The 12,049-nt window shown below is 40.2% G+C and overlaps 1 protein-coding gene across 1 annotated transcript; it reads right to left on the reverse strand.

Moving 5' to 3' along the window:
- Positions 1 to 10,178: 10,178 nt before the first annotated feature.
- LOC147882393 (uncharacterized) lies at positions 10,179 to 10,957 on the reverse strand. The gene is made up of 3 exons (XM_087400300.1): positions 10,709 to 10,957; positions 10,507 to 10,628; positions 10,179 to 10,303 (listed from the first exon to the last, which is right to left on the reverse strand). The coding sequence occupies exons 1-3, from the start codon at positions 10,896 to 10,898 to the stop codon at positions 10,217 to 10,219; spliced, it is 399 nt and encodes a 132-aa protein (XP_087256426.1). The 5' UTR covers positions 10,899 to 10,957; the 3' UTR covers positions 10,179 to 10,216.
- Positions 10,958 to 12,049: the final 1,092 nt, after the last annotated feature.

The raw sequence follows: 12,049 nt of genomic DNA on the forward strand, positions 1-12,049 counted from the left end.
TGCATGTGCACACTCCTGCCACCTCAGCACAGAGCTTCACTGGCACACCTCTTGCTAGGCACAGTGTCACATCATCGCTGCATGTGACTCACAGTGACACATCATCATTGAGCACCATTTGCACTCCTTTTGCCCCTCCACCTAGATCAAGTCATATCTCTTGATCCAGGAAGAATTTGAGGGTGCTCCAAAAAGGAAAGTCGCTCATTTTTTCGTGCTCTATGCTCTCGTCACATCACATGCACATTTCGGTGCAAGTTACACTCACATTTGAGCCTCGCCAACAAAACCACTTCCTTCACGCACAATTGCCTCTACATCGACGCATCTGACCCAGCACTTAAAAAGAACAAAATAAAAGGAATTATTTGCTGTTCTTTCATCGATCGACGGTTGTTTTAGATCTAGATCAGAGTAGACTAGATCACCATAGAGGGGACGCTTTGAATTTCCCCAAGTTGCCAATCTAAGCCATGCCCCAAATTCTCGACTAGTACCTACTCGGAGTCAGTCCATACGCTCACATCCGATTTCACATCATTACCTTACCTGAAACCTTATGTTCATTAGTTCAGTGAGTAGACTTCAGAGTTCAGAGGCATTGCAGATTGATTCAGTGGGCAGATAGCACTTGATTTCACACACACATGCCACCATTGTAAAGCCTATTCGGCTATCTCATGGCATCGTGCACATCATTTTCAGCCTTGTAAAGCCTCTTGGCTATTCCCGGCATCATTGCCACAAGCCTTGTAACACAGATTAGATTTTACATACTGCAGTTCTATCTTCATCGATGGTATAGAGATTTCACTTGGCATCTTCAGTGTATTTGCAGTTGATTCATACAGAGTTTTTCAGGACACTTTTTGAGTACATTTTTTGCACCATGTCGACTAGCAATCTCAATCTGGAGGCATCTGCTAAGTTAGACAACTCCAATTACGGTACATGGAAATACCGAATAGAGACCATTCTTGTGCTTCAGGACAAATGGGAGTATGTCGATGGGTCTACACCTAGACCATTGGCCGATCCAGCCACCAGTAGCTCTACATCTGTTGTCACAGCACCAGCAACGGGATCTACAACAGGATCTACATCTACACAAATAGTTTTTGCACCAGTAGTAGATCCTGCCATTGCCCGCAGAATGGGATAAGAAAGACAAGTATGCCTATCACCTGATCAAGCAGAATGTGCAAGATGTCATGCTAGGACAGCTCAACACAGTCAAGACATCAAAAGAAGCATGGGATATGTTCGCAGCTCTATACGAGTCCAAGAACACATCCAGGATTCTCACCCTAAGAAATCAGATCAAGCAGAGTTTCCGCAACAGCATTGGAACCGGTCATGCTTATGTACTCCGCATCAAAGACTACAACAATCAACTTGCAGCAGCAGGAGAGACTATGAATCTCGCAGAAATGGTTCAAGTAATCCTAAATGGACTAGGAGAAGGATATGAGAATCTAGTCCAGAGTATTGCCATCCAACGGCAAATTCCAACACTGGAAGAACTTCAGTCAGTTCTACTTGGTGAAGAAGTCAGGACTCAGGCCATTCAAGCACGTAAAGGTCATTCTAATGATCAGGCATTCACAGCTTCAGACAGAAGCAGAGGCAAAGGCAGAAACAGAGGTAGATCATATTAGAAAAGTGGTCATCATCAACAAAAGCAAAGTCAGAATCAGCATCAGCATCAGCATCATCCTCAGCAACATCAGAATCAGCAAAGAGGAAATCATTCCAACCGAGGAAGATTTCAAGGATGAGGGAATGCATACCGATGTGTCAAACATTCAATGCAACTACTGTCACAAGTTTGGACACTATGAAAGAGATTGCCGCAAGAAGCAGTACGACCAAGGCGGTCAATCCAACAGTAATCGAGAGGGAATTCTCGAGGAAGAGGAAATCATCATGGTGGACATTCTAGTCACAGTCATTTTGCAAATGAACATGGAAATATGTTTCTTGCAAGTGAAGAATTGCATCAGACTGATACAATGTACCTAGACACTGATTTTAATCCCAAAGAGGATTACAGCTATCAAGTCGACCAAGTGGAACAGGATCCTTGGTACATTGACAGCGGTGCATCATCTCATATGACAAATCATCAGGAATGGTTCACAGAAATGAAGCCATTAGAAGGTCAGAAGAATGTCATCTACACAACAGACAATACACCGAATCTAGTTCAAGGGACAGGTGTTATCCCTATGAAAAATTTCACTGGTACAAAAGGATTAGTCAAAGATGTGCTCTATGTTCCGAAGCTTCTTTTACTCCTTGCAACTTGGTTCCTCATATCATGGGTGACTTTGCACACTTTGAGGTCCAAACCCTCTTGCCAACTCCTTCACCAGTCTTGAAATCGTGACATCCAATGCATCCACTATTGTCTCCCTTACCTGCTATATGAAATGTTTACAAGAAGTGGATGTGAAGGAGGGATGTGGGAATACTTCAATCTACATTGGCAACTTTAAGGGCTATGCTCAGAGTTTAGGCTCTATATAGTGGAGATAATTAAGTTGACTAGTGCAAGTGTCATTCAAAATGCAATGGATAGTACTTCACATCTAGACATCCATAATACTACGTCTCATCTATAAGTTCGTAGTACTTGTAAATGGGGGTTAGCTTTCTTGAAATCAAGTTTTCGCAAGACAGTTTCCCTCAATGTCATGGAAGACACAACGGAATATTATCAGAAGAAAAGGACTATAACACAAATGGGATCCAATTTGATAAGAAGCTATAGTAGTGATCAAGAGTATCATAATGGCATGCTCACAGGTATTGAGGACATTATAGTAACAGATGTTGATGCAGAAAAGGTTTCTTGTGTTGCACGTGACTCAAATATACTCACTGGTATAGAAGACTTGTGTTGCAAGTGACTCGAACAGGCAATCTTTGTATGCATATATAAAGTTGGCCTCAATAGTCTATGCATCAAAGACACAAAAGGTATCTATTTAGAATCTCTCTTAATGTTCATGCTTGCATAAATTAAATTTTGAGTTTAAGATTCAATAATTTCTTACATCAAAGAAGATAGCCCTAACATCTTCACCTCTATCCTCCAACCTTTCAATGAAGCAATCATACTTTTGTCATATGCATACGTGTATTTAGTAGGGGTGACATGTATTTAGTAAAGGTGTAGTCCCATCTTATTACGTGCTTTTGTACAATTGAATCATTACATGATAAGGCATATGAGATAGATATGTATGAAAAAGAAAGTAAATAAAGATGTAGGGAAAAAGAAAAGACAAAGTATGCCATAAATCTAGCTTTTCCCACTATCCAAAGTGGGATTGTAGTTGCATGATGTTGTTGGTGCTTCTCAAGGGCTTTCTTTACTTTATCCCTTGTCTTCCTCTAGTCACCCTGAGTCAAAGGTGTGAGATCTTTCTTGGAAAAAAAAAAAAAGGTGTGAGAGGCTCTAGCATCCAAAATTCTTTATGCAAACATTGGAGGACATTTATCTTATTTTCTTTCGATTGCAATATAAAGACCTTCATGACTTATTTAAATTTTGTATAGCATAATTGATACATTTGTGAGAGCATGGTATTCTTGTTTGCATCCATAATGAGGCCCCCATCACCATCATTAGAATATTGAATATGGACACTATCATCAAGTGGGGCATCACATCATTAGCTAGCACTCAAGTCATGTGAATGAGATGTGCTCATACGATCGGAGCGATGGCTCCTAATGCTCGATGCCTATGATGCCTAAATTGTGGCTTGAGTTTGAGAGCAAACACTCGTGTGCTTGCTTTATCTTATTGATGATTTTCTCTTGTTCATAGAGATTGAGCTTGCGAAGAAGCTTTTTTGCACTCTATTGAAAACTAAAAACTTATTCTTTGATGAACCACTAGTGCCTTTTGTAAGGCCACTTGCCATGCTTACTCCCACTAGATGCCATGCAAAATATATATGAAACCAAAACAAAGACACAATCCCAATGAGAAAAAGAGATTCTAAAACAAAGAGGGAGAACGAGGATGGGAGAAGGGAGATGGGGATGGGGAAGTCAAGGAGAAGGGTAAAATAGGAGGGATGGGAAAAAGAGGATTAAGGAAGCAGATGGGGGGATGTGAGGGATGGGAAGAATGGAGAGAAGAGGGATGGCAGGGGATGAGAAGAATGGCCATGAGGAGGAGGAGGGATGGGATGGCGAGAAGGGGGATGAGGATAAGGGCAAGGGAGGGGGAAGGAGGGATGAGAAGAAGGGTGATGGGAGAAGAGGAATTGGAGGGATGGGGAGAAGGGGGGCAGGGAGAAGAGGGATAGGAGGGGTGAGAAGCAAGATGAGGAGAAGGGGGATGAGGAGAAGGGGAAGGGAATAGGGGATGGGAGAAGGAGGGATAGGGGGGATAGGGAGGAGGGCAATGGAAGATGAGGGATGGGGAGAAGGGGGAACAAAAGAAGAGGGATGAGGAGAAGGGGGATGGGGGATGGGAGGAGGGGGACGAGGAGGAGGGATGGATGGGGAGAAGGGGAATGAGGATAAGGGGAAGGGAATAGGGGATGGGGAGAAGGAGGGATGGAGGGGATAGGGAGGAGGGGAATGAAGGGGAAGGGGATAAGGGATGGGGAGAAGGGGGAATGGGTGGGATAGGGAGGAGGGGATGGAGGATGAGGGATGGGGAGAAGGGGGATGGGGAGAAAAGGGACGACAAGGGAGGTGGGGGATGGGTAAGGGGGAAGAAAGGATGGGGAGAAGGGGGATGGAGGATGGGGGGACAAGAGAAAGGATGGTAGAACATGATATTTGGAAGGGGCATGAGGAGAGGGGGGGATGGCGGGGAAAGGGAAATTTGTTGAGAAAATGAAAGTATGGTGGCTGCAAGAGCAAAAGATGATGGACTAGAGAGGGCTAGTAGAGTGGTATAAGAGAGAAAATATATGATTGGAGGTTATGGATTGCATCAACCAGATATTGACAGGTGTACTGGAGAAGACGATGTTGATCATGTACTTTTCCTATACATTAAGGCACTATCAAATATGAAAGCGTGTGGGGTTTTCTTGTATCTCTTGCCATGTGTATCTATTTTGAGCCTCCTTACCTTTCTTATCTTCAACATGTGGTGTCAGAGTCTCTTGAAGTTCTCTTTCCTAGTACTCTCCTCGTTGTCATCTCACTAGCACTCAAGCTTCAAATCCTCAACTTGTCTTTCCTACAACCAAGTAGCTCATAGTCTACCTTCAAGTGTTTTTCCCTACTGATGCTGCTCATTTTATTCCTATCTGGTTGTTATTTGACTATGTGATAGACTACAAAAATAAGCAATAGCGTGCTCTGTGTTTTGCTTAGTGTTGTATACTTTGGGCCTTCAAGCATTAATCGAATATTGCAATCATGTTGAAGGATTCACTTAATCCTCGATTTATTGGTTATCCCCTACAAGGTCTTGCCACCACCTACATGAGTTCAAATAGTGCCATTTGAGTGTGCCTCTTAAGCTTCTCCAATTCCATGACAGCACTCCTACAGCATTGAAGCTATCGGGTCATCAACGGCATTTGCAATTCGTTGTCTGCAGCTTGTCATCAATAGTGAAGCAGAGATACTATGTTTGGTTGCAACTCCAGTGGATATAGTTTTCTGAACCTAATATTTTGGTCTAGCTGCTCAAAACCATCCTACACATCGACCTGCTGGTTGAGTTGGGCAATGCCACACAAGGCTAACTAGTGCTAAGTAGTAGTAGCCTTGAAGTGACCTTGACTAGATGACTCAGCTCGGCAAAATAGCTCCAATGGTGAGATCTTCATCACGTCACATCATCATTTCAATCTATCCGTTAGCTTTTTGCATCGAGGATGATTCTAAAATTATTTTTCCTTTATCCCTAAAGTTCTTAAAGTTGTTTAGTAGGTGACACATGGCACACATCCACCTTTTGTGAAGCATTATGCTTGTGCATGTGAACATATATGCCAATCATCAACCTTTTAAAGCCTTATAACTTGCTTCATGATGTATTTTGACAAGAGGCAAAGCCACTTAGTTCTTTGAAATCTACAAATTTATCATATCCCAAGCATCATATGCAAGTAAACACTGCTATGAGTAGTAGTACTCTGGTAAGACCTTGCAAAAATGTCATCAACAAATATTTTGTAAGCACTGCTCTGCGAGTAGTACTCTAGTAAGACCTTGCAAAAATGTCATCAACAAATATTATGTATGTAGAAAGGTTCAGAGGGGAAGGGTTTCACACATGGGGCATGCAAATGAAATGCCTTCTAATGCACAAGAATCTATGGAAATTTGTGAAAGAAAATGCACCTAATGAACCAAATGAAGAGTGGATAGAAAAGGATGAACAATCAATATCATTAATTGGATTACAATTGGGGAGTAATCTAATTCCTCACATACATGCAAAGGAATGGGCAGAATAAGAGTGGGATGAACTCAATATGGTGTTTGGAGCTAGAGCAAAGAACCATGAGATTCACCACAAATTGAATTTTATGGTTTGCAAATCAAATTTCGTGAGTCCTTAGTAGAGTTTGTAAACAAAATTAAAGGCATCATGACACATTTGGAAGGTGTAAATGCAACAGTCGAAGAAAAAGATGCGTTAGCTATCCTCCTCAAAAGCATGCTACAAGAGTATACTAAGTTGACTAGAACTTTGAAAAATCTATCGGATCCAATATTGGAAGGATGTGTCGCAGCATTGCTTGAGAAAGAACAAGAGTGTAAGGCAAATGGTACATTAAAAGGTCAACAAAAGAACCCTTTCTACTTTTTGGTATGTCTTTAAGTCTCCTAGACATTTTTCCAGTGACCCAATTATGACGTTAGAATCACCTTTTCATACCCCCAAGCCAAAGTTCCCAAACCCATTGTGGCCATGTCCATTGGTCAACATTCGTGTTAGTGACATCTCTAATTGGAACATATGACTTCTATCCTTTGATGGAGGAAATAGCAATGGTAGTTTTTGCTTTTCTTGGTCCATCTTATCATATGTTTCTCTCTCTTTGAAGTACTTTGATATCTCACATTCAATCTGGGTGGACATATTTTCAAATGCAATGATGACATGCATGTGACACATTTAAGAAACCCATTATTGGTGGTATTTGTACCTCTTAAATGAAATCTTTATTTAACATGTGAGACAAAGTAGCTTGTTAGATTCCTTTGGGCATGACCACCCATTGCACATCATTAATTTCATGTATTATGTCCTTGTCTTTTTACAAAATTGGCAATATATATATTGTGTTTCCGTTATTTTGGTACTACTTGTACGTCATTTGTCTGGCATTCTATCTATAGTTTCATATATGAATCTCCAATTGCTTCCTTTTCTATACAATAACATGCATTGATTACCTACCAATATGCTCATTTCCATGGAATTTCACGCAACCCTTCATCCAATATTTTTTATTTCTATACATGGCCTCATTGGAAACTCATTGGCGACCATTAGCAAATGGAACATGAATTGGCTAGATATTGGCCTCATTTCTATACATATTTCTATAAATATTGGCCTCATTGGAAAACATTCGCGACCATTAGCAAATGGAACATGTATTAACTAGATGTCAAGAATGCATGTCTCGATGGATGTTTGGATGTACAAGTTTACATGCACCATCCTTATGGATATGTTGAAACTAGAAAACCAAGTCAAATATGCAGACTAAAGATGAGTCTCTATGGTTTAAAATATGCACCAATAAGTTGGAATAAAGAAATACACAAATATTTTGTTAATCTTGGATATACAAAGTCTTACACAGATCATATACTCTACTACAAAGTTCAAGGGGAACATAGGGCCATTATACTATTGCATGTAGATTATTTGATTGTCAAAAGAAGTAATGAAGACTTCATTAGAAAACTAAATCAAGATCTATCTATAGAGTTTGAAATAAAATATCTTGGTCTTATGCATTATTGTCTTGGAATAGAATTTTGAAAATATGTAGAAAGCACCTTCATAAGTCAATACAAATATGTGGATAAACTACTATAGAAATTCCATGTGCAAGATTATAGCTACAACTATGAAATATAATATGAGATCAACAAAAGAAGAATAAAATATTATAGTCACTAAAAAGCACTGTAGGCAACTCATCAGTTCATTTATCTATCTTACAAGGAGCAGCCTAGATATTTGTTATGCAGTCAACACTCTACTCAATTTATGCAAACACATTAGAATGTAGGAAAAAGAGTGCTAAGATATATCATCGGCAAAAAATGGTTTGGAATAGAATATAGAGGAACTCATACAAGACTACATGGATACTATGATAGTGAGTATGGTGGTGATCATGAACCACAAAGATGACACATAGATATTAGCATGTGTTATTTCTTGGTTATCCAACAAACAACATATACTTTCTTTATTCTCAATAGAAGTCGAATATAGAGCTCTCACAATAAGGGTATGTGAATGTATATGGCTCATAAGAATCTTGTAAAAAATGGATTAGTTTGATGAAACAAAGCTAGGTGCTATATATTGTGATACTCAATCAGCTAACAAAATAGGAGCTAGCCTCTACCTATGAGCTACACCATTGCATGCTCTTTTGCCTAAGTGGAGGCTGAGAGCACATAAGCTTCTTCCTAAGGGGGTGCACTGATCACTCGACCCTATCTTCATGCAGTTCCATCTATCTTCATGTAGTTCCATTGCCATAGCCCACCATATGGGCTATGGCCACTATACAGGTGCTCGCTATTGTCAATAGTAGCAAGGCTACCATCAATCATCATACAAGGCTGCTATTGTAGCTCTCATGGTCAAGTCTTCAACCCATGCCCACATGATTCAGCTCTACTTGGAGCTCACCTCAAGTAAGAAGACAAACCCTCAGCCTGCTGCTATCAGTCATCTAGCCCTTCTTTGGCACGTTTCGATTAGAGGTTACATCTTCATCGACCAAAGAAGGCTCCAAGTAGCTTATGTAGGCAGCTCATGCTTTAGGGGCTAGCATTGTATGACCAACCTTCAAGATTTTCTTTCAAATGTCTGGCTAGTCCCCTCAAGAGAGGTAGTCAATAGAGTGAGCGAGAAAAAGCGAGCGGGCCCAATGAAGCGAGCGAGTTTTTTTACAATTCCTCCGATGAGAACAAATTTGAGACCAAATTTACTATAGCAAGATGTTGTCATAATAAGAATACCAATAATCAGACTTACAATCCACCCTATCTTTCACTTGAAGAACATAAACTAATTACCAAACTCATAACATAGATGACTGTTGAAATACCACTTCACCTGCAAAATGCACTAGACCAAAACTTTCCAAATGTGTCCATGGTTCACCACAACAATTATCAGTCTATGAACAAAATGGTGTTTTAAACCATATTCTAATCCCCCTGACATTCATCATCAAGAAAGTAGTTGCGCGCATGTGGTTTATCTAATTGGCACTCATCATATCTCTTGTCGGCTGTCATGAATCTTGCCATTTTTTCTGCATAGCATGGTAACAAACTACAACAAAACATACATTTCAAAGGAAAGTAAGTCAAAGTGGAACAATGAAAATAATTTCCAATAAGAAGAACTTGCCATCCTTATGTGTTATACAAAAGACAATTCGCTACCAACAAAAAGCAGAAAAAATCAATTGCTAGATCAAGGCCTTACAAACACTATCCAAAGCATCAAAATTTGTACTTTCTTGATTCAAAGGCACCCGTAAATGTTCACTATCTACCATATTATAGAGATGCTAAATAACACTTTCAAAGTCCTCAATTTTAGCATTCAAAATATACAACAAAAAAACTTCGGGCCAGTAGCATACTACTCATCAAAGGGGTTTGTGATAGGTTCCACTCTCTCTTCTTCCCCCTCTCCATCATGCTCTGACCTGATCCATTTTCCAGAATGATCTGCCACAAGTGGCTCAACAATGCTAGCCACAATACCGTTGTCTGAATCAAATGAAAAACAAGGCCTGCCAATGGCCTGACAAGCACACATAAGAGGGGTTGTACCACAACCCATCTCTAGAACCAGCCCTCTAGGAGCACAGAGAAGAGACATAATGCAACCTACAAAAAAACTACTCCTCTCTAGTCCACCTTGTGCTAGCTGAGAAGACATCGGCACGATTGTCCTTGCAGAGGGAGGTATGTGATGAGTCCAGACATCTTCACGTGGATCAATCAAAAGCTATTGGAAAAGTGGAAAGCTCTCCTCCCAAAAAACTGTTGGATTCTTCTTTGCTCTACGTATTAGAGCTAATACTGAAGATTGCATCTGGAAACCACATGGAGAAAAACATGTATAGCATATTGACTTCAACTAGCAAGCATTATAGCATGAAAGATGGCAAACATAGCATGCATAGGACTTATCCTTCCAAACATAGCATGCATAGGACTAACGAGGAGACATTTGTCAAAGACACTTTTATCATGGAATGCAAACATAGAATGCATGGAATGGTAATGGTAGCTTACCTTAACACTTTTATCATGTTCTCTACAAAATCCATATGGAAACTTGTCATGAATGATCACACGTCTGACAACCTCCAAGCCCTGGACATATGCAAACCGTTCCATCCAACCAATACATTGTCCTGCAAGCAATTAATTTTATTTAAAACTAGTAGAATGGAAACACAAAATGTGAAATGTCAATTGTGGTATTGTGCCTTACCTGCCAAAGGACATATGCATGCCAACCAACCACTATCAGACAAAGAAGCTGATGCAACTGCAAGCCCATGCCGCACATGGTCCTCGAGCAAGACATTCCAAGTAGGAGTGGATCCTCTCTCATCAAGTGGATAGCCAGATGGAAAATCGAGCAATATAAAATCTGAAGCCCACTTCACCTTCTTACCCATCCTCTTGTAGTCCTGATCTCGACTAGCCACTGTAATAAAAAACTCATGCAAAATAGCATACTTATCATTTCTTTTAGAGTCAGCAAAGTCTTTGCCCATTGCAATGTAATCTCCAACTGTACAAGCAAACAAACGTGTGATGCCATGGGCCAAGGAAATGTCAGGTGACTGTGATCGATGGAACACGTATTGCTTCACAAGTCCCGAGATTGATTCTCCACCTATATGCAAAAGCAAATCAATTACAAGTAAAACTAGTGTTAAAGGAACAACTACATATGTAGAACACAACAACACCCTTACCTGCACTCTCTATGTGATCTATTTCATGCCGCATAGGACTAGATGGTCCCTCATCTAGAAAGAGAACAATCATAAACTTATTAATGCAATGTCAAAACGAATTGAAGACAACATCAACAAACAATCATATTGTATCTTCCTTACCTTTTTCTGTAGGATGTTCTTGTTTCTCTTTCTCTTTCTTATCTCTCCTTGAGCTTCCCTCCACTTTGTCCTTACTTGCTTCATTGGCTTTTTGTGAAGCATAAGTATTGTACAAGTCTCTTTCTCGCACCAGTACTTGTCCTTTAGGGAAATCTATCCACCAGGGACAATGTGCTAATTCCCATTGAGAGAGACGGTGCATGCCACGTGGATACATGCATGCAGCATGACCAATCAACTCTTGCACAAATTTGGAATGTCAGAGATCCTTTTCTCTATTGCCAAGTGGGAGAGATATCTATCAACCAAGAAACAAAAAAAAATTGGATGTCCCAAACCATCAAAAGGTCAAGAAATCAAGTGGAACAACCATAAATGATTGTGTAATTACATGAATCAACAGCAGAAACATAGATAAATGAAAAATGAACCTTCAAATGAATTGACAACATACCTATAAACCACCCTATGGGCAGCCATGTCCAACTCAGATAGTCCATCTCCTTTTTTTCCACCCTTGCTCTCCATCTTTGTTTCCTTTGATCTTAGCACCACAAACATATGTTTTCTCCCCTCCAGTTTTATATCCTCCATGTATTGCTGCAATGTGTAATCCTTAGGGGTATCCAAAGGCATGCCCATTGTTGTGATCACCCTCAAATCTTCAAGCAGTTTCAATGACTGTCTCTCCACCTTCTCCAAAA

This window comes from Dipteris shenzhenensis, chromosome 29 (assembly GCF_047967505.1).
Source record: "Dipteris shenzhenensis isolate YYH24624 ecotype China chromosome 29, Dip_SZ_1.0, whole genome shotgun sequence".
In the NCBI taxonomy this organism is placed as follows: Eukaryota; Viridiplantae; Streptophyta; class Polypodiopsida; order Gleicheniales; family Dipteridaceae; genus Dipteris; species Dipteris shenzhenensis.

What these genes read in the sequence shown, in the direction of transcription:
- LOC147882393 (XM_087400300.1), bottom strand. Translation starts at nt 10,898, where the DNA reads ATGGGTAAGAAGGTGAAGTGGGCTTCAGATTTTATATTGCTCGATTTT. An exon ending in ATGCATATGTCCTTTGGCAG is followed by an intron (nt 10,629 to 10,708) that starts GTAAGGCACAAT and finishes AATTGCTTGCAG; the next exon opens with GACAATGTATTGGTTGGATG. An exon ending in AACATGATAAAAGTGTTAAG is followed by an intron (nt 10,304 to 10,506) that starts GTAAGCTACCAT and finishes TGTGGTTTCCAG; the next exon opens with ATGCAATCTTCAGTATTAGC.